General features: G+C 31.9%; 1 protein-coding gene and 1 long non-coding RNA gene across 3 annotated transcripts in view; one reads left to right on the plus strand and one right to left on the minus strand.

Moving 5' to 3' along the window:
- Positions 1 to 23977, minus strand: part of LOC128163193 (uncharacterized) — a 52362-nt gene that overhangs the window by 16517 nt on the left and 11868 nt on the right. Inside the window, exons 1-2 of one of the 2 annotated variants that reach the window (XM_052826721.1) lie at positions 1727 to 1985; positions 1297 to 1371 (exon numbers count right to left, since the gene is read on the minus strand). In XM_052826721.1, the coding sequence (XP_052682681.1) occupies positions 1297 to 1341 (45 nt within the window). In that variant the 5' untranslated portion in view covers positions 1342 to 1371; positions 1727 to 1985. Of the gene's footprint in view, positions 1 to 1296; positions 1372 to 1726; positions 1986 to 23977 lie in introns of those variants that run through there. The other variant, XM_052826722.1, reaches the window with a different exon arrangement.
- Positions 7521 to 10366, plus strand: LOC128163194 (uncharacterized). Its single transcript, XR_008240772.1, has 3 exons — positions 7521 to 8841; positions 9124 to 9266; positions 9821 to 10366. It is a non-coding gene; the product is annotated as an uncharacterized LOC128163194 (long non-coding RNA).

The following is a 23977-nucleotide window of genomic DNA, read 5'->3' on the forward strand; positions in this document are numbered from 1 at the left end:
GGGCCCCAGTTTTGGTATGGGGTCCCAATTTTTACAATTTAGAATCTTCACTATTTATACATGCAAGCTTTTGTATAAATATTGACATTTCTGATGCGATGGTTCTTGAGAAGATTTTTAAAACCTTTTCCTGCATTTTTCTATGTTTAACTTGTCACCTTAGGCCCTAGTTTTGGTCCAGGGATCACGATTTTTACAATTTAGAATCTTCACTATATATATATATATAGAATCTTCACTAAATATATCAGATATGTTATTTACTAAAAGAAATTGTTTCAACGCTAGAAAGGAAAGTCAACAATGAACCTTTACACAATTTAATGAATACCAATGATAGTCTTTGCACAAGCTTACAAGTTTTCTTCACCCAATGTTTTGTTCTTTGTAGATTTATAAGCTAATGTTTAGCTCTTTTAAGCTTATGTTTAATGTTTTGTTTTATGTAACTCATGTTCATGACTGTACGCCCGCATGATAATTGTCAATAAATGAATTGAATATATATACAAGCTTTTGTGTAAAAATTGGCATTTCTGGTGCAGTGGTTCTTGAGAAGAAGATTTTTAAAGACATACACCCTATATTCACTGTTTTGCAATTATCTCCCCCTTAAAAAAGGTTTAACCATTTATTTTAAAAATTTTAAACCCCCTTTTAATAAGAATGCTTTGTACCAAGTTTGGTTAAATTTGGCTCAGAGGTTTTGGCCCAGAGGTTTTAAAAAATCAAAAATGTGAAAAGTTTACAGACAAACAGGCAGACGGACGACGGACAACAGCTGATCAGAAAAGGCTCACTTGAACCTTCGTTTTAGGTGAGCTTAAAATTAACAGCCATTTTCTGATATCAAAATTCAATTCAAAAAACTTTTTTGTGATATTATAAATTCCATTTTCTTACATTATTAAACTGATTTTTTGAAATCAGACATTCAAAACGATCAATTAATATCAAAAAAATTATTTTCTGATACATGTACTAGTTTCCTGATCTCATTCTGTAAGAAATCTCTGAAAAGAAGTGCATGATTGCTATCAAATCTTATTGTTGAAAAAGTTTTTTATTGAAAAAATTATATATTAGCATTATTCATCATTCTGGTCATATCCATGTTTGGGTAGTGGTCATAAGAGATATTTTAAGTATTTGCCAATGACTTGAATGAGGTGTAGAATCATCATTTTGTGACATATACTGTTAATGGTGTACTAACTACATAAATCTAACAGACCAGTTCTCAATTTGACATCAAAATCTAATTTTTGATATATAAAATAGTGTAAAAATATGTACCTTTTCTGTCAACGGGGAAGCAACTGTCCTTGATATTGTTGCCATTGTTTGTTCCTCATCAACATGAACACAACACTGTAAAAATTATAACTACGTAAAAATTATAATAAAAACATAAATAATTTTGAACTTTTTAAAAAAAATTTAATGAAAAAGGTGTAATGAGTAACAACACCCACAGGCCTCTTCATTTCTATCAATTAACTGTTAAATGTGTGGGAGGAGAGAAATATATACTGTACCCTATCTATCTATAGATACACAGAAAGGGAACACGTACATTTATCTCTCTCTTCAGATAGATTTTAAAAAAGCTTATTGATAGAAGAAATTCAGAGGCCTGTGTAACACCTCAACACGTGTAAACTTTGAATACAATTCGTTCGCAAATACAAATCAGAACAGTGCTGATATCATCGAACAAACAGACCTGCTGAAAAATAAGACCATGTGTTCCAGTGGACAAGGCTCGAAGCTTTATAGCCCCGAGAAAGGACTGAGCCGCTTTTGTCTCCCACTGTTTACTTTAAAATTTGTAACGGGGCGCGTTTTTCTAAATCGAAAGTAGATTATAAAAGTGAAAACCTTAGATAACAGACTAAAAGTTTCCAGTAAAATTTACACATTTTTAAACATAAAAAGGCTCCATTAAAAATATCATAGGCTGGGAAGGTTGTATTGTGTTTTAAAAACTAATTTGTTAATTGCAACGAAATGTTTTACAAAACTATCGCAACATAGAGATTTTTAAATAATTTGAAGGAACAACTTCCACGTGGTTCATAATGAAAAAAAAATTAAAATGCGACTAAGTATACTTAAATTACACAATATGTGATTATCTTTACTTTTCTTTCAATTTATATTTCTATATAAAATCTTCAATATAAGCGGTAAGTTAAGAATATTTTCATTATAAGAATCATAGAAAAATCATCACTTATATAGTAAGTAATATTGTCTGTATGTCAGGTTGTGTGAAATTTTCATGAATTTTTCGATACAAAAAGTATGAGATGGCTTAAGGTGGAATAACACATCATCACAAAATCGCTGACCGCTGATCGAAACGACATTTCGTTTTATTAAAAGGATTTTATTGACTGAAACATGTAACGTGTCGGACAAGTTTGTGATCCGTATATCCCGAGTTCGAATTCCGCAGGGGCTAAAATTGTTGTTACTTACTGGAATAATTATTTTAGATATTCATTTTTTATCCCCAAACTGCAAATGTTTCGTTTATTTGACATTTGTACAGTTTATTTATCATTATATCTTTCATTATCAAAAAATTTCCTGTTAATTTGAGTTACTTTTTCCAGGTGTGCTATTCCATCTTAATGCATTTTAAAAATAAAAAATGAAACAAAAAATACCATGAAAATACATTGAGAAACTTTCCAATTGTTAATGAATATATTAATGCATATGACTTCAGATCTATATAAATTGATATGCAACAGATACGCTGCATCGTAGGAGGTGCCTGCTACCCCCCCCCCCCCCCCAGCCCCACCTTCCAGTTTTGAACGAACTGCTCCCTTTACTTTTAAAGAAAGTGTTACAAATTATAAAGAAACTTAAATTACGGGTCAAATTTTAAGATAAGATATTCCCTAGTAAAACAGAATTAATAAAAAAAAAAAAAGGCTACCTTGCCCTAAATTTAAGATGATACATTCTGATATCAATATTCAAGATTGGCACACAATAATTTTTTTTTTACTAGAATTAAAAAATAAAATTACTAACGGACGACGGACAGATCATGGCCCATTGAATGACTCCGATCAACTTTCAAATCCAAAAATCATAAGTATATAGGCATGTCAATTTTTATGATATTATTCTGTACATTTATTAATTATAAAACATTTAATTGTTAAAACTTTTTATTTGATATTAATTCTTAGATTTAATATTTAACCAATAGATCATGGATACAGCAAAGACTGGCCGCATTCTGCACAACTATCTATAAATTTTGCAATAAGTAACTGCTGCCATCTCATCTAAGGAGAATTCCATAATAACCTGCAGTTATACGGCTTTTCTTATATAACAAACAAAATTAAACAAAGTGAATATCTACATATGCATCTTCCATGCTTTTGGGGCATAAAAATACAATATCATTCATGCTAACTATTGGGGGGGGGGGGGGGGGGGGGGCGCCTCATTTCTTTTCTCTGTTACAAAATAAACGTGACCCTTTTACCAATAACTCTACAGATCTTTTATCATGAACCCACAAAGTGGCCGTCATACGATTTCATTATATATCTTCATATCGAGGAGATTGCTTTTAAAACAGCACCTACACTGCCTGCTTATCAGTACTGGTAAACATTCAGAATTGTACAGACATTGCTAAACTTTTAAACTCACTTTATTTTTTCTTGTAAAAATACATAGCTGAAGCAATTACATAGAAATGAGTTGATATTAACATTAAATACTGTATTATCAGCCAAAACAGAAGCTGATAAAATAGAACATCAAACACTACAGCTATGTGTTAGTCGCAACATGCAAAGTTTATAAGAGATATTCGAGACTGATACCTCCCAAAATACGGCCAGGTAGGAGGGAATTAGACAGATAAATATATATAGCTACATCATGTATTTCAATGGGAGATTAACGGCAAACCAAACTCTTGGATACAAACTGTTTTTTATCCATCTAACCGTTTATGTATCTTCCTCAGGAAAATTGTTATTATTTAAACCTTCTAGAGTGTATATACACAAATATTTACATTTTCCAGTGTCTTTGCCTGTGATAACACTATACGTATCGATTTTGTACTATATAACCCATAACTTCAAATGACGCCAAATTGAGGCGCCAGCGGGGTTTGCTTTATTTAAGGAATAAAAAATCTATTTATATGAATTATATATATATGATATATTATATATTCGTTTAAACAATAAAACGCTTTATTTGGTGATTCATTCGGGATATGAAGGTAGCGACATTGCAGAAAAATACATAACCGATCATTGCAGAAAAAAATGTACATAACCCGCTAACGCGGGATATGTATTTTTTCTGCAATGTCACCACCTTCATATCCCGAATGAATCACCAAAGAAAGCATTTTATTATTTATATTTACATCTTTCTTAATTTTAACTAATTGATGAATTGATTATAAAAAGTAAGTGAAATTCACTGAATTACTGTTAATGTACATAAGTACGTTAGCTAAAAGAAACAGCCAAAATCGCCTCCTCTGAGACTTTGAGTCTGACATCATTATGACTATTTCGTGCAGTCCGTGATTTTTCTAGATCTTAGGTCACTGTAGGTTCGATAAACAGGGCGTGTCGATTTCAGTCTTGTAAGTTACAGCCGCTGTAGATTTCGACCAATCGATAAACGGGGCGTGTAGATTTCAGTCTGGCTGTTTCTATGAAAAAATTGTGGAGAAACAAGAAGGCTGTGATATTTAAAGACAAGACGCAACAGTGACTAGATGCCGTGACTACAGACTGCTTTCTCTCCAAATTCCGGACCAAAATGGGTCTGACTATCGTCAGTCTATTCTATAAATTAATGTAAACACCAAATTAAAGGAACCCCATCCCCACCCCTTGAAGCTTACTTGCAAATTGTGAATAAATCTTTTTTAAAGACATATAGCGAACGGTGATTCTAAATGGCAATTCTGAGTGTATTCTTGCTATCTTTAAAGACACCAAATCCACAGCCTCTCTGGCATGCATATTGTCAAAGAAACCATAAAAAATACATTGCTCAATAGTTTTAGTAGGCTTTGATGATTAGAAACCTTTCGACGATGCTGAGAAAATGAATATGTAATAACACTCAAAATGAATGGCGCTAATGGCCACAGCTTTTGATGTAGAAGGACATTTAGAATGGATTGTTAGTAAAGATCAAGAGAACGTTTCTCTCTATCTCCCAAAGTACCTTCATTGCTTGCTGAACTTGCTGATTGAATTTTTAGACACTATTCTATTGTCAATTTATTTTGGAGATTGTTGTTGAATGACTCGCTATTAACCCTATATTGGTGCATGGTCACATTATTTTCAATGCACCCAACGCCAAAAATCGGGAGGATTTGCCTCCTGGGAGAAAATTATCAAGTATTAGAGGATTGCAGTAGTTCTTTCACTCCAGCATTTGAAAGGAAATAAGAAAGAAATCTCAGATGTATCAAGCCATGTCAAGCCAAGTCATGACGCTATATTATTATTTAAACAGCATTGCATGAAAATGTGATGTCTTATAACTGTGCGTCCCATTTATCGAATTTTTCTGCGAACACTGGTGAACATATTCTTCAAATCACATCCATCTAACACCAGTACTAGTTCATGTAAATGTACTCTCAGCTAAAAATCTCAAAACATTCATTTGACGAGCGACCAGGTATAGAGAACAAGCATCAGGTACCTGGCCTGAATTGACTGCTGGATCTTGTAATCCGCATTCCCGCACAAAAAAAATTAATGGCGTTTAAAACGTTGCATTAAACTTGTTATTCGTATATTCAAACAATTAAAAAACTTCTATTTTATTCGAAATTTGTTGTTCCGATCCTACAATGTATTCGCTAAACTTGTATTAAATATTTCTTTTAATTTGCAATTGTTGAACCACCTGTATATAATTATATATCTAAAGTTTATGAGTGAGTCTGTCCCTTATACTTCGTCTGTTTTATGAAATATTTCCTTTCCTTGGTCTTCATATGTACATGTACCTTGTATATTTTATCTGTATATATTGTACATAGAACCATAAAGAGGTTTGAGTTTAAAAATAATGGAATCAATTATCAAGAAGATTTTGATTTGCATACACCAGTTTCTATCAATATGTTTGAAGTATTGAACTTATTGAACTATTAAACGTCAATGTTTTGCTAAACATTTTTTAAAATATCGGATTTTAAAGAAATGTTAGGTTAGCTGGTAAATGTATTTTATTTTCAGTTCATTATTCGTTCTTTTGTTGGTAATTTGCCCGCAAAATTCGCCCCATCTTCTTTTTTAAGACTATTTTATAACTAGCATTTCAATGAATACATGCATGGCTCCTAGTTTTAGAATAATCTTTTTTTTTTTTAATCGAAACAATTATGACAGCAATGCATAGGCCATTGTACAATGTATTATTTTATTTCTATTAATTCTAAGTTGTTCTTATGATGACTTTAAGCCTTTTTTAAAATTAAAGTAATATATCAAAAATCATTCCAAGGGACATTTCAATTACATTCATTTAAAATATTTAAACCTTATAGTAACCCAAACAACAATTTAAGGCCACATCAATGTTTTCTTGTAGGAGCTAGGAAGAGCGCAGATCTATCTAGTGGCTAAAAGATTCTAAAGGATATATATATATATATATATATATATATATATATATATATATATATATATATATATATATATATATATATATATATATATATATATATATACAATATCTATCTATCTATATTAAATGTTGCTCTAACGCATTATGGATTATTCCAGCAAAGCAATTGCTATTCATAACGCCATGTTCACTAAATACCGTTGTTTATTTCTTATATACCTGCTTATTACGATGGGGGTCGGTATAAGTTATATTATAACATATTATAACTATACTATACCTGTACGTCAAATTGGAAATGAACGGTACCTTACAGATATCGATATCGATAAAATCTATTGAAGAAAAATGCATGAGAAGACTGTTAACAATGTCGTTGGTAACATTGATTGGGAGTTGGTGATTTTAAGTCAATCGAGCGGCAATGTTTTGATGACTTCGTTTTAATAAAGTGAAGTGCTATCGAATTTGTAGTGCAAGATCATAATTATAGTGACATAATCCAGGGATTGTACGATGGATGCTTCTCGCTTAGATTTCAAAACGTTTTTCATTTACTTACAGAATATCGCTCGTTGGGTATTTCTATCGCGAATGGAAAAATACAATGTGACATAATGAAATGACAACACAGCATCCAATCCTAATAACTGATGTTATTTAGGGTTTCTTATCATTTTCAAAAAAAAAAAAAACATGGGGACCTTCTATCGAGAGAAGGGAACCTTAAACAATTAATGATTCAGTTGTTTCGGTCGATTGAAAAGCAGCGTTCAACGAGATTGAATCCAAGATATCTGCTCCATCCATCCAATTGTATTATTAATGTTGTACTGATACAAAAAGGAATAAAAATAATCATTAAAGTTTAACAGTAAAAGTTTTCAGCGCAGTGGATGTACTCATTATTTTTTAACTTTTTGCTGTTTTTTATTGCCTCTTGATTATTTTTCATTATTCCAAACAATTCACTCAACTGCTTTTACACCCCATTAACAATTTGCACAGAAATCAATCGACTTAATGCAATTGATGCACTTTGGCTTTATGTTATGCATGTCTGAAAAAATCTAAATTTGGACCGTGTTCCTTATTCTCCAAAGGCTGGATTAGTAGGCTAGAGTCTATCTCTCAAATGTCACTGTAACCTTGGAAGGAAGTCTGAGCTCCAGCCGATATATATGCAGAAAATTATAAATTTTTTAGGAGATTACCGATTCCTTATAATACTAGTATTGAACTCACACACGCGCGAACAATATTTTTGTATCCGACGGAGTCCGTATCTTTCAAAAACATTCGAACCGATACAACATTATATCATTATTCCATGCGTCTATTGTCCCGGCTTAGGGTAAAGATCCAGGAAACCTTTGTAGCCCGATGTAACCATTTTCTCAGAGCTCTATCCTATAAAGTAGTAGTCACAGAATATCTTTTCTTAGCAATCACGTTGAAATAAAACTATATACATATATGTCTAAATTTTGATCCTTGGGCTACATTTACTGGCCACTTCTTCCCTTGTTGATCTACATCTATATGAAATTATCAGTACAACAACCACGCCAAGAGGAACGGACTCTTTTTAATTCATCCTCCAATAAAAGAACGGTGCTTTCACAGCTGATAAACCATATCTAACGGTTGTAAACCCTAGTTAACGATTTCTAATCTAGGTTTAGTTGTCTGTAAACGTTAACCATATATTATGCTAAAAATATAGATTCCCATTTGTTAACTTAAGTTTACATTCGTTAACTATCATAGTTGTTTAATAATAGTTGTTTGTTTTCAATCGTGACATCATATTTATCAGATAAACTATGTTTTGCAATCGCTAAATAGTGCACACTTCCAAAACATACTGGCTAGTATAGACGATCGCGTTATCTATATGGTAAACAAATGTAAAAAATGGATTACCGTCGTTAACGTTTTCTGTCCGTAAACTACAGTTTACTACAGTAACTGATAAACCTTTTTTATCGACTGAAACCTTGTTTATACACTGAAATTAAAACAATGTTTACCTCATTTTTGTACATATGACACGCCAAAGATACCGGTACATGTTTGTCATCTACTGAACAATGAACTTGGAACTACAACTCGAGACGGAGATTGGAGCCAGCTGCCTGTCCGCAAAGGTTCAAACAGGCAAAATAAGAATATTTAGTAGGTACAACACTATGTATAAAACAAATGTGCATTTCAAACTTCATGCTTACTTTCAACTTTTTTCACTTTATTTGTGACAAGTGTCTGTCTAAATTAATATTTCATCTAATGAATGATACTAATTGTGCATATCTGCGCATGCAGTCTAACGTTTAACTCGGTATCTGCGATATGCTCCAGTAAAATTTCATTTATTGCTTTTGTAAATTTTTTATATACGAAATGACTCAAATGAATGCTGTAACAAAACATGAGCGTGTATAAATATCAATTTTGTAGAAACAGCTGTTTTCTGTCAACGAAAACAACAGATACAAGGATGTTGCTCTGATGCAAAACAAAAGCAATAAAGTTAACCTGCTGTGCCGGTATATTTACCTCACTGTGTGGCCATGTGTACTCTGAATGTGGAACACCGCCATGTGAGTAGATGGTTGAGATTATGAGACAAGACTTGTTTTATCTTCAAGAGACCTGATTTATATCATAAAGGAATTTTCAATATTATATTTGAGAATTTTTATGAAAAATTAAGCTAAACAAAACAAATACATGTCATTTTATTAAACCAACACCTCCTAAAAAGCTTATGACCTAACTTACTTTGCGCCAAATGAAAAAAAGAATAGAAAAGAGAAAGAAGAAAAATCACAGGGCGATGGATAAGATGAAAAAGGCTACCGATACAAGCTATAAGTTCTAAAAGTTCAGCAGTTGATTATTTACATATTCACAATTCTTATTAGAAAAATTATCCTTAATGTTAATAGATAAAAGAAACTGTTCACTATAACATGCCATTAGTCAATTCATGGCTGGCACGTAGAGTAGTTTTTGAACCAAAGTCAAAAAAAGAAAAAAAGAAAAAAAAGAAAAAAAGAAAAGGGACACTTCAGAAGAAGGATCAGCGGTTTCCTTTTGATTTTTTTTTATAAATCTAAGAACAACCAGAGCAAAGTCTCCCTTTTCTTTGCAGGCTCTTGAAAAATACTAAGGGAATAATTGCATTATAATTGCATTGCTCTAAGCCGAGCTTTCAATCATTTAGCCTGAAACAATTACAGACTACTTGACTCTATATATGTGGCTTCTACATGGCACCCAAAGAAGCCGCCCTAGTAGTGAGTAGGAAGCAGGTACTGTATACTAGATCATCGTTATGGGATACATCTTGAATATAAATGAATAGAAATAGTTTCTTTATGGAACATGATATGAAATTCTTTAGAAAGTGGCGACCTTGAGTTTATAATGGTATTATTCTATCTATATAGTAAACATGAAAATCCTAAGAAACCCCCTGTGCGACAGATAAGCACACCAAGTTGTGCATTATAAAACTGAAGAGGGAGAAATGTTTGGTATGTTTTAAATAAAGAATAAACGATCTTTTCCGTTTTGTTGAATGATAGAATAAATCAAGAAATACTGCCAGAGAATTGAACAATATGTATAACAGTGTAAGTGGAGCATGTGACTACATACAACCAATGGTAAAGTATCTGTCTATTTCAGCGTCCAATAGCTGCTGTCTACTTAAATTCATATTAGAATTCATGAAAAATTAGAAGGCTAATTTATAGCCGTTTAGTTTAATATATTGCATTTTTGTTTGTTTCACAATGTCTATATAGGCTTCTATATAGTATCATATACATGTATAATGTTAAAGTATCTTCGATATTTTGTTTTTTGTTCTTCATTTTCTATATGAGGACTGGAACAATTCGTTAATTAATTGAATGATATTACATTTTTACTGTAATGTTGTGTTCTTCTTTGGATTATCATAGCATCTTGGTTTATTAAACCTTGTTTCTTAAAAATATACTAATTTCTGAACTCTACAATTCACTAAAGATACTTTTGGTTTTATTATTCAATTACATGTGTACAACTACATCTGAATGTTTTAATAAATAATCATCAATGACTATGTATCAGTAATTCAAATATATTTGTTTGATTTCGACAATGCAATGGAGGGGGTATTTTACGATGCAACAATGGAAATATAAAAGGTACACGATGCTTTCAATTTCCTAAATTAAATATCCACCATCATATAAAACGTGACTGGGGCAGTTTGATGTCCAAACCTGGATTTGACGACTGTGCCCCCCCCCCCCCCCCCCACGGGATTCCTCCTTCTTTGCAAAAATTTACGCCTGTTTCTTATTAATTGGACACGGCTAGGAATGTCGTTTTGATGTGCAGATCTTTTACCATGGAAGAATCGATGGAGATTTGTTTTATGGATTCTAATCACTGTAACTATCAAGGACAACTATTAAAAATACCAGTAGTGGGGCTTCCTCCTTAAACCATATGTGCTATATTTAAACGAAGGATTCGTTCTATGAAATGAGCAACTGGTTAGTGCTCGCTAATTGTTATTGGCTGTGAACCAATGGCGCAATTAACGCGTTACCGGAAATTAAAACCTTATTTGGTTGCCATCAAAGGGTTCAAAATACAACTCACTCGCATGATTGCTTTCAGTTAGCAATTTCCGTAACGGTGATAAAACAGTTGCGATAAAACATATTTTATCTGATAATTGTGATTACGTTTTTAGGAGCAAATCACTTGATACCAATCTGAGAGATAATCCAATGGGAAATTAGGGAATGGTTTGTCATAAACAGACTTCTAAAATTCAACACATTGAATAATAAAATGGAACTGAAAAATGATCTATTGATAAGATCTTTCTAATCACATTCAGCAACTGAAAATTCTAAAAAACAGAAGATGTAATTTTAAACTGAAATTTATAAAAAAAAAGAAAAAACAAAAAAAACTCAAAAAACAAACAAACAAACAAGTAAACGATGATTTGGTTTAAGACTTAATTTTATTAGAATGATATTGAATTAAAGAAGTATGAAAATTTGCACCACATTCCATTAAACGATTGGATCTAAATTTTTTGCTGCAAAATCGAAGTCATTAGTCTTGGCTAGGAGACGGGCGATTAAATAAAAGATTAAACTGATTAAATAAATTGTTTTGCCAGAGAACTGTTGATTGCTGTATTGGCATTGGTTTAGCTCTCTCTCTCTCTCTCTCTCTCTCTCTCTCTCTCTCATTTTTAAACGATTAATGTTAAATCACACATTCTCAACAAAGTAAATACAAAACCATCGAAGTTAGTAACAATTACTGAAAAAAAACAGTAGTATTGAAATAACTGACATGAAATGTTGACATATTGCAAACGCGTTGCACAATATAAAACCGATATTGCTGCAGCATTAACGATGTAGGGTAATATAACAGGCATCACTCCCAAAACATACTCAAACAAAGCCTTCAGCAACGTAGGCAATTTATACTGTATTGATATTAATGTGACTCAATCCAGAAGCGCCATGAGAACCGGATTTAGTTCTTTTTTGAATACAGTTGTGAATGTTGTAGCTAGTCCAGTAAATTTCAGACTCAATCTACCCCAGATATACTGTTCGATCTGTCAATATACATGTAGGCCTATATGCTTAGGAAAAGGGGCGGGGGAGATGCTAAATTTGTAAGCCCCCTCCAAAAGTATTGATAAATTAAACATTAGTATTATAAATCGATATTGTCATAAAAAACAAATTTATCCCACTCTCAGCATACAATGGCTACAATGGTTAATACAACATTCCTCTTTCCTTAAATCCTTTTTCGTGTTTAAACGACATGTAATTCAAGATTCCAAATTGCTGACCTTCAATGCATGGAGCATAGAAAATCTGCATCACTAACATCTTGTATCAGTACCAATAGCTGTCATCTTTCTGCTACGGTCGTCTCGACAGAAAAACTCAGTCAGGGAAGATATTGTCCCACGTGTACACCCATATCCTTGTTTCATGTACTTGGGGGTCTGTGATAGGCAAACATCTAATATATAGAAGCCATGTACGGTTACACATGGGCAAAACGCCGTCAAAATGTCGTCATTTATAGAAATTCTAAAATTAGTTTCTCTTCACAGCATTAACCTAGAAAAATATCTTAGAAAGAGCCAAATGCGTCAAAATTATACAACTATAGGGATAGTAGTATACAATTTAGAAATATTTTGGACATACTTATTAATCTGCATTATTAGAACAGATGAAATTCAAACAATATATTCTACTCTGACTAGATTGAAAACAAACTTAATTTCACTAAAATTGCATGTAACATATTTTCTTTGGGAGTTTCAAATGTTAAGTTTAATATTATTTGACATATTATACTTTAACAAGAGATAAAAGAGCAGAGGAAATTCAAACTATACAGTTAATATCGAAATTAAATACAAAGTCGGTAAATAATACTCTTTATTTTATCTCCTGTAATTTCGCCAAGCGAATACTCAATGGTAGAAATTTGTGAAACATGACACTGTTATGTACAATATCATTTCTTACCGTTTTCTTTGCCCTGAATCACACCAAACAGTTAAACGGTCCAATCCCATAACAAACCCCATTGTATTAATGCAAAAAACAAGCGATGTTTATGAAACACTTATGCCCCATCCCTTGAAAACATGCACAAAAAATGAACGGAAACTGCAAATAATAAGAATTTTTCGAAGTTCAAGGGGCATAACTCTGTCGAGAATTGCTCGATGGTACCCATAATTAAACTAGACCTAGATGTCATTATGATAAATCTGTATACCGAATTTCATGTCAACAACCTTTGCGAAGAAAATGAACGGAAACTATTTGTGGACCGACCCACCGACAGACCGACCGACAGGCAGAGAGACGGACAGCAGCAAAGCAATATGCCCTCCCTTCTTCGAAGAGGGGCATTAAAAATATCTACAAAATTTACAACACAATACTTAATTGACACTATTTTACAGAACTTATTTGTTTGTTAGAAATGATAAAAGTAATGATAGAAGTAATGCACGATCGATATTATCATTGACCAGATACTGGCCTCGATTATTCAATACCCACCGAACCCGAAAATGAACCCGAACATTAAAAAATTGGAATATAAAAAATAATTTTATCGAAAAAAGTCCTCCAGATGCTACAAAATTGTAAACTTGATCTGTTGTTTTGACATTTTGAAACTGTTTAGCAAGTTTCATATCATTTTTTAAAAGCATACAGAAAAAAGTGTGGAAAACTGAAGTGAACAGACAGACAAAGGCAGAGGAAAGCTAAAGTCCCCTCCGGTGAAACCGGTAGGGGAATAATGATGCGATGTAAATCTAGGTTTAAAAATCCTATCTATCCCAGACAATTGCAAAAAAATAAATAAATAAATAAATAAAAAAGGAGAAAATATGGCAGATAAAACATGGTGAATTTAAGTTAACGCAGGTGTTTGTTTTCATCAGTAATCAAAGTACTTTGTTTGGGACTGAATATTGCTGATACACGTGTAGTCAGTTGCTACAGTGAAAGGGAAGTCTTACTGAGAGTTTCATAAGATTTTATCCGTTGAGTTAGCCTGTTACGTAAAAACACAAAAACCAAAGAAAAGCCAAGCAATTGCCCGTTGGTTTATTTATTGAATAAATAGTTTGCCTGTAGAGCTTGTTGTTACCCACATTGAAATATTGGCCTTACCTGGTAATTAATTAGCACCATGAGAAAAAACTTAAAGTGAACACTGGATAACTGAGACTATATGCAAACAATTCCATGTGATGTGTCATTACTCTTGTTATGTAATACTCTTGTTATGTAAAAAAAATCTCCAAAGGCTGATATGCATTATTGTGAATTATTTAAATTGAAGGCTATAGATATCAATAATTTATATGTATTTATTTTGGGTAGCACTCTTGTTTTTTTAACAGATGATTTGAATACAATTTATGCTTTTACTGAATAACAGCATAAATATTCTCATTTGTTTTCAAAGAGCTGTATACGTTTGCGTTATCATTTATGTGATGATTCTGCAGGTCCTCATCTCTTCCAGTGCGAGCAATTGCATAGAGAAGTTGTTAAAAAAATCTACTCCCAAATAACTGCTATGTTTACCATTCAGTCGGTCACCTCTCGTATGGTGTAGATTTGAAGTATTTTATAAAAATGTTTGGCACGCTAATTCTATTTAAAATCAATTGAAAGATATATCATTGATATCTATCATTTGTATGACATTTTACATATATTAATTTATTCATTCAGATATTTTAGTTAAACTACATGTACAAAGTGGTGAAATAATGTCTGTTTTCTATATGTTATGTTTTATGTGTATAATCTTTTTAATTATATTTTATACATACTTTATTCTTTTCTTTAAATTTATTTTTCTATTGAAGTGGTTTGAAGGTCACTAAATATACCCTCAAATCAGCCCGAAACCTTTTAAACAATTTTTTGACAATTGAAACTCCAAACTAATTATTAAGAAAATTCCTATTATTTTAACATTAAAATTTAAATATTTTCTTATTGATAAATATAGTTTTAAATAGACTACGACCATCTAGCCCTCTTTAAAAAAACATTAAATTAGAGTTTTTCTTTAAAAATCTTAATTTTAAGAAGACATTTAACGAATTCTTGCAAATAATTTTAAAAAGTGGTGTCCCAGAAGTGATCCTAACCATTTCGCCACTTTTTGTATACGATGATGATTCCAATTCAGTAGTTCAGTAATCAATTATAACATTCAGTCGAGGGAGAACATATATCATTAACGCTAATTTAAGACGCGGAAAATGTCATAACTCTGTCCATTATCATCAATCAAAAATTCTTTATGATCACACTTCATGAAGGATCTATTTCTGGATAACTGATGGGAGAAAGAGTCGTCATCACCTTTTTCTTTATGAATTATTGAAATATCGTTCACCGTGAGTGTACATCTATGAAAAATGATTGCAATAACCACACCACAGCAGATAAGGAATAGCCAAATAGCCAAAACAACAGAAAACTTTTTTAAGATCAAATTATAAAACGATATTTGCACGGAACTTCAACATGCAGCACAAACGACACAGTGGTTTGTCAATTGTTAATTGGGAAAATGAGCAAACGTACCATGGGAATCAAGAGAAATTCCAACTAAAATAGTAACAAAATTGACATTCGAGAGCATTTTTGGTGAAAATAACATTACCTTACATTTCAAACTTTTGTCACGTTTGAAAAACCTAGGTAGCTGGTAAACAAACCTGAATATTGATGGAAAATGTAATGTGATATTTGTTTTTCTGGCATATTTATTCAAGTTTTATCAGATCACATTGATGTATCATTGATGAAATGGATCAATTACTGCTAATATGTTAACATCTGACTATTGGAATCTCAAATACACAAAGTTTCCTATAATTTGAAACTAACTAAATTATAATGTTCATGTGAAAATTTTATTATCTAAATTCAAAGGGAATTTTAAAGACGGTATAAAATGGGCATGTAGTATTCCATTTTGATATTTTGTGCAATGCGCGTATAATTGCAAATTATACATAATAGCTTAAACTCTGCTGACTTAAACTTTATTTGGAACATATCAATTTCTTCAAAATACATCTTAAACAAAAATTGGTGAACATAGCGTAGTTGGATATACATATAAACATATGAATAATAGGTTTACAGCTTTATGTCTCTTTGAATGATAAGATACTGTTCAAGGTTAAATATAATGGAAAAGGTGTATAATCTAAAAGTTTTAAATGTCATATGAAACGATATCCTGACTATGTTGAGTTTTATACGGGAATGAGTTCATTAGTACCTATTTTATAAGACTGACAATTATTTTTGGTTTTTCTTGTTTTGTTTTTGTTTTTTTTTTTTTGATATTCTATGCAAAATATCAGCGCCACAGTCGATCAAAATTACTCAAATGGAAAAAGAAACATCGACCTACGCGGTTTACCTTCCTTACTTATGACGTTATAAGACCCAACCTCGTAGTGAATACAAATATCCATATCATTTTGCAGTAGATTAAGAGAAAAAAAAATACTATTTTATTTAAAAACTTACATAATTATACAATAATCAACAACGGCAGTATATTTTTCTCAAGAAATTAATTATAAATCACATGCGTTTATAAAATCTTTCCTCGACAGTGTGTACATACCAGGGAGTATTCAGTTTAGAGACTCGAGAATGAGTGATTTTCGTGATAGAACTCATGCAAATATATGCATGTACATGTATATATGCTTTGTTTCAATTAGTTTAAATGAAATTGTCAAATTCTTGTTTAAAAAGATTTTTCAAATCTTCACATATTCCGATGTTAAACAACGGGCAACTTTTGTCGTTTTAGTTTATAGAATAAGATTTTTGAAGATTTTTCATAATTTAATCCCTCAGGGATCATTATTTCAACAAATTACACTACATTTTTGCTATTTTGCTACACTTTCTGGAATCAGAATCATGTAATGGGGATTCACAGGAACACACACTATGTAAAATCTCTTGATGAACTCGATTTAGAATAGGAAAGAATCGTTAACTGCATACTCAGGTGAACAAAATTTTAAAATAATAACTCACTGGATTTCAAATCTAAAAATGTTGAAAGGTAAAATAAACTAGATAACAATAATACATATACCAGAAAATTTCTATCTAGAGAATAAGACAAAATATGAGTATCTTTTCGTGACAACATCCATAGACTTAAGACGACAAAGTTCCTATGACTGGTGCCTTCCCTCTCTTGGGATGAATGAAAAATGGCTCGGAGATTAGCTATTCAGTATTATTTTTCTTCATGCAAGAACTGCCCATTAAGCGCTATAAAGTATGACAAGAATGCACGCTCTTGAGTCATCTTTCAAGCGCCAAAGATGACGAGTCTGATCAGAACTCTCCATTAAAGAAGGAGAGAACATTCCAGTCTTAAAAATTATGCAAACACAATGAATTACTTTTATAGTATTGATTGATTGTACACCAAGATATCTATATCCCGTTCTTATGTGATAAAAATAGTTTATTTACTTTAACTTGACAAATTCGGGGGAGTATTTTGGTTCTAAAAAGCCACTAAACAGATTAACCAAATTTCAGATTTTTCAGCAACTGAATCACATGCTATTGGTTTGGCGTAATGTTTCACTTAATTGGTTTGTGGACCGCCAAAATGACAGCATGCTTTCTATTTTGAGCTCTTTTTCGGTCCGCTAAAAGCACGATTTGATGATAAGATACACCAAGTTATATTACAGTAGTACTGGACCTAACAAATCCGAGTTAATAGTCATAGGAACTTACATGTATCAGATATAGTAGTTGTGGTTGGTCAATGGTCGATTCTCACACCGTACTTATTTTATTTCTTCAAGGTAAATTACTATTAAACATATTATTTGATATCACTTAATTCTACATAACATACATGTAGATCTACCGCCAGTTGAAATTCCCAAAACTTTTCTTAAATCGGAGATGAAAATGCCAGAGAATAGAATAACCTTTTCGTTTGCCATTAATTCTATACTACTTTAGCATTTTATCTTTACGTACTTAAATTACTATGAGGATGGTAGTGTTTGCTTACAAGACGAGGAATTTTTAAGTAATATATTGTAATTTTGAAGTAGTCTACATGCAAGTTTTTAACTCCTTGTTCTGTTTGCTTCTGAGGTTGGTTTGTACAGGATATGCATATTTACACAATCCGCGTTAAAATACACACTGAGAGTTTAAATCTTCTTCACATTATATAGTTTATCATTTGCGTACCATGACATTAGTAATTTTCGATTATAAGTTATAAATTAAGATTCGACAAACATAAAAAAAAAATTGTATCTACGTTTCTCATTGTGTAATACAAACTCAGTGAATCATTATTTATTACATTATATACTTTTTTTGCAAAATCAAAGTATCGTCTAGATTATAATGTATTGTATTGAAGTTACTAGTATGGTATACTGTGTCTGACATGTCATATTTGGTTGTATTCGGCGGCATTCATTTTATGCAAGTGACATCATCTTTAAATCTACAGAACTTCAAAGTCTTTATTAAAAAAAAATGAAGTGCAGAGAAGATGCTGGATGTGAGAGTTCACACATAAAATGCGTACGGAATTGATTATCTAGGCGATACTCTCTCTCTCTCTCTCTCTCTCTCTCTCTCTCTCTCTCTCTCTCTCTCTCTCTCTCTCTCTCTCTCTCTCTCTCTCTCTCTGTATTATCGATAGAGAATGATTAAGAGGCATTTTTTAAAAGATTTGTTTCTGATATTTTTTCTAGCATCGGTTAGGATGTTTCTTTGCTCCGATATTTCTATCAAACTTTCTAGTTCATAAGATGAGAATTTCGTCTAGACACATATTCGGTAGATCACCAGTTGCATTAGTAAACGTTTAACATGCCCGAGTGTTACTAATTTGATCTTTGCTATTAAAAAGCTTTTTTCATATTTTACGATCAATCGGCTAATGACGCATGTGTCTGAATAAATTAAACGAGTTAATTTTTTCAGAGAGAACAAAATCCCTTGAGAGGCTTTGGCAAACCAGGTAATAATATCGGCTCACATAGATATTTGATCTATGAATTATAAACAATAGTGGAATCAGAGTTCCTAATGTGTGAATATTCTTACTTGATGTTTTTCGTTAAGCCAATAGATAAAGGCTTTTAAATGTTATAGCCTGGAATCTGCTTTAATTTGATTTGATTCCAATTCTAATCTCCTTGTTCCAAATTATTCTTAGAATATGTACCTGCATAAAATACAGTTGTAGATTTGCAATGGAAACTATGCTTGTGAAAAAAAGAAAAATATCTATTCGTTGATAGAAAGATATATTAAATGATAGGTATGTCATTAAATTAATAAATATCCTTGTAACTCTCTTCGTCTAACAATTATTCAAGAGATCCTCATGCATTGATTTATGGTCAAGATAAATAGAAAATGTAAAGGCTTTTATCTCATTGGAATACCCACGTAAAACACCCGCCTCGGCATAGGGTTTATCCCTCGACTTGTGGATTCCAAGATATTGAGTTTGAACATACAATTACATACAAGTATTCGATACTAATTGTCATATCCATTATTATTTGTTACTTACAACTATTTTTTTTTTTTTTAGAATTTAATTTTTTTTAAAGAAGATAGAGAAAAAATCTTAATTTCAAACAAAAACCGAATCCTTACACTACGTATATTCTGCACGGTGCGTCTTTTTACCCAATGAACCCCAATGAACCCCAATGATACCCCAATGATACCTAATGATACCCCTATGATACCAAATGGTATCCCAATGAACCCCAATGATACCCTAATGAACTTTGAAATACCCAATGATACTAAATATGTGCATAGCTAAAATATATTTCGCGCAAGCATGTGAATAAACACCGTTTACTCATTAATATCATGGATTTTTCCCACTTTTTTTGTTTATTTTTGACCGAAAGTTTTCTTAATTCTGTTTTTTTAACCATTCTTTAAAATTAGAATAAAAAACCAAAACCATGGCTGAATATTTAGAGGAGCAGGCAAGGTTTAAAAAAAAAAAACTGAAATGGATGATAATTCATGTATATACAATTTTGTTCCAAGGTCAAATTTCTCTATATATTTTTATTACTGTCCCAAATAAGAATTTAAAGACAGTTTTAAAAAGCAACTGGGGGGAGAGAGGGGTTCTCTCATTCAACTTTCTAATTTTCTGCATACATCATTTATTCGTATAGACTTAGAACATAATCCCTTCATTGTTTACAAAAAAGTATTAGTATTAACTAATATAATATAAGTTTTAACTACCTATCTGTCATAGCTAAGTTGCATGTTGACATAAATAAGTAGCATGTGAACATAACTAAGTTGCAAGTCAACATATCTATCTTGCATGTTAACATCAATGAGTTGCATGTCGACATACATAAGTAGCATCAACATTGCCGAAATAGAAGAATGGGTAAACAATACTATAAATTAGGCTTTCCATGGGGAAAACTTGATCATAAAAGGGATATAATCCCACTATATAACCAGCTTTCCGTGGTAGAAAATGTACCATAACACCATTTTTTCGAAGGAAGAAACTTCTATGTATTTTGTCCTAAGGAGGGGGGGGGGGGGGGGGTTGAGGGGTTGGGTGGTGGCACTATATAACCCCGGTAGAGACATGAATTGCTTATGCAAAATTCCCAGAATGGTTGTTTATTATGCGAAAGTTACAACTACAAAACAAAATCTTTCTTTACCCCATCTTCCTGGTACAACATTCCTGCAAATATTTAGATATAATTGGGCATTTTTATTTTTTTAATTAGCAAATCTTAGCTCGAATAACTAATTTTATTTATTGGTTATTATTGTATACATTAAAAAACATTTTTGCATCTTTTCGTCATTAAAAAAAATAATGATGGTTGACTGGAATGAAATCCTTTAATAAACAGTCAATAGAGCGATGGTGCGATGATAAGATGACGATAGCGCGATTTAGAACTTATGACACGATAGAGCATCGCGTCATCGCTATCGCACCATCGCGTCATCACTATCGCACCATCGCGTAATCGATATCGTACCATCGCGTCATCGCGCTATCACTTCATCGTGCCATCGCACCTAATGAACTTGGGGCAAGTTCATGACACACACTCAGGTCATTAGCAATGTTTGTGTGAAGTAAGAACTTTCAGTGTTTCTCCATAAGTATTCAGATATTAACCAGACACAAATTTTGCACAGACAGACTTATGGACAAGATAATTCCTATAACCCTCCCTTAGCTCCCCAAAAAAACTTTGCTTAAGGGGGGGGGGGGGGGGGGGGGCTTTATGTCTAGGTATTTTATATATATATATATATATATATATATATATATATATATATATATATATATATATATATATATATATATATATATATATATATATATATATATATATATATATATATATATATATATATATATATATATATATATATATATATATATATATATATATATATATATATATATATATATATATCACTGGGGCTTACTTACATATCATTACAGCTAAAATACGGTGTCATTGGTATGTTAATGTTAATCAGGGTCTGGTAGGGGTTAATTGTTCATTAAATACAGGTATATTCTTGTATCAATGAGATTTCTGTATTATTTGGAAAATAAAAATTCATTTTAAATCATTGCACAGAGCTCATTTCAAGTTTATTGTGGTTCGTGAGGGTATCAACGAAATTTGGTTGGGATAATAATGGGTTCATTGGGAAACAAATCGGTGAAAAAACGCTGCGAAGTGGAAATTTCATTCGATCATTTGTGTAACATGTTGGTACATACAATTCATTAAGTGTATCAATTATGAACATACTTAGTATCATTGAGGTATTTTTAAGTTCATTGGGGTATCATTTGGGGTTCATTGGGGTATCATTGGGGTTCATTGGGGTATCATTGGGGTTCATTGGGGTAAAAAGACGCACTCTATTCTGCAGACCAAAAACACTTGCTCTCAATGACGATAGAATTTAGACATGTCACACAAGAGAGTTTTTTTTTAGGTAGACGTCATTTACGCTTTAATTAAAACAATTGTAGCAATACAAATTGCATTTAATAAACATGTGTTACATATAATAAAGCAAAAACACTGCACCTGCAAATTAAGATAAATATGACCAATTTGAAGAAACAAGATATACAAAAAAACCTATATAGATCAACCCTACACAGAGAGGTTCCAATATTGTGAATTTCTTTTTCTCTCTATATCTCTCTCATACTCAATGCCTCTCTCTCTCTCTCTCTCTCTCTCTCTCTCTCTCTCTCTCTCTCTCTCTCTCTCTCTCTCTCTCTCTCTCTCTCTCTCTCTCTCTCTCTCTGTAAAAAAAGTGTTTGATGATCAAGTGGGAAAAGTACAAAAGACTTTGTGATATAGAATGACAAAATATACGACATCAATTTCTGAGTAAGTACTTTTCTAATGAATGATATTGCCAGCATCCTTTATCTTATTAACAATGTTGCTGGATGCATAATACATCAAAACCATAAGAACAAACGTTATATCTCCCGATTCAGACGGCATGTTTTCTGTCAAGAAAAGAGAAGAATCCCAAAATGAGAATACAATTCTTGATTGAATTTAAAATATTAAATGATAGCGACGTCCTGTTCATTCTTTCGCGGAATTACTTGTAGATAAAAATCGGTCAAGAATAGCAAGGTGACTTTTTTTGTGATTATGTCAATAGCAATGTCTAATTGCTTTTTTTCTCGTAAACGACTCTTAACAATTCTCTGCTGAGCGATGCATCATTTGTGACTAATTCAATGTAAATTGAAGCATTGCATTTCCAAAAAAAAATATGTTTATTACTGAAAAGAAAATTGCTAGTTGTTATATTTTTGAAAACACATACTTAAAGAGTTGGATTGACTATGTTTACTACAATGTTTAGCTTTTTTTTTTTTTTTGCTTTTCTGCAATCACCACTCCTGACAAAAGTAAAACACATCAAGTTGACACAAACAGCTCACATTGCGTCTTGTTTTTGTTTCCATAACTCAGAACTCAACGGACCTCGCGCGTTTCCGAATTATTCTAGCGTATAAAATCATTTCAATTCAAGTCAATTTAATCTATATCTGATGAAATTACAATGGGTCTCTATTTAACATTTAAATGTGAACCCCAAGGTAGCTTAACAGTTCCTAGATTTTTGATTTAGCCAAGTTTACTGTTATCTAGAATTTTTTCAATAAGACGAAATTCAAAGAATGTTTTTGTTATTTCTGATTTTGAGAATTCTTTAATCTCACATATTGATAAATTGGCGTGAGTTTGTTGATTTTTGTGGTGCGTTTTTATATGACCCAGTTTTCGAATTTACTGAAAAGTTTCAAAAACAAAGTAATAAATTTCAAACTTAAATTTTTTTTGTGTATATATTACTCGTTGTAAAAATTTTTGAAGATCGTTAATTTAAAAAAAACAATAAGGTTTTGATAAATTAATTTTCTTTGGATTTACAAAGTTTAAAAAGATGTATGAATAAATATTCTTGCAATTACCACTTCTCGGTGAGGATTATGAATTGAGCTTCCAGCATGATACATGTATGATGCATCTATTAGTTGAATACTATGCATCCAATCCATAATAGAATGTGTAAGCAATTTCGTGCTTGGC

The sequence above is a fragment of the Crassostrea angulata genome, chromosome 9 (genome assembly GCF_025612915.1).
Source record: "Crassostrea angulata isolate pt1a10 chromosome 9, ASM2561291v2, whole genome shotgun sequence".
NCBI classification, from domain to species: domain Eukaryota; kingdom Metazoa; phylum Mollusca; class Bivalvia; order Ostreida; family Ostreidae; genus Magallana; species Magallana angulata.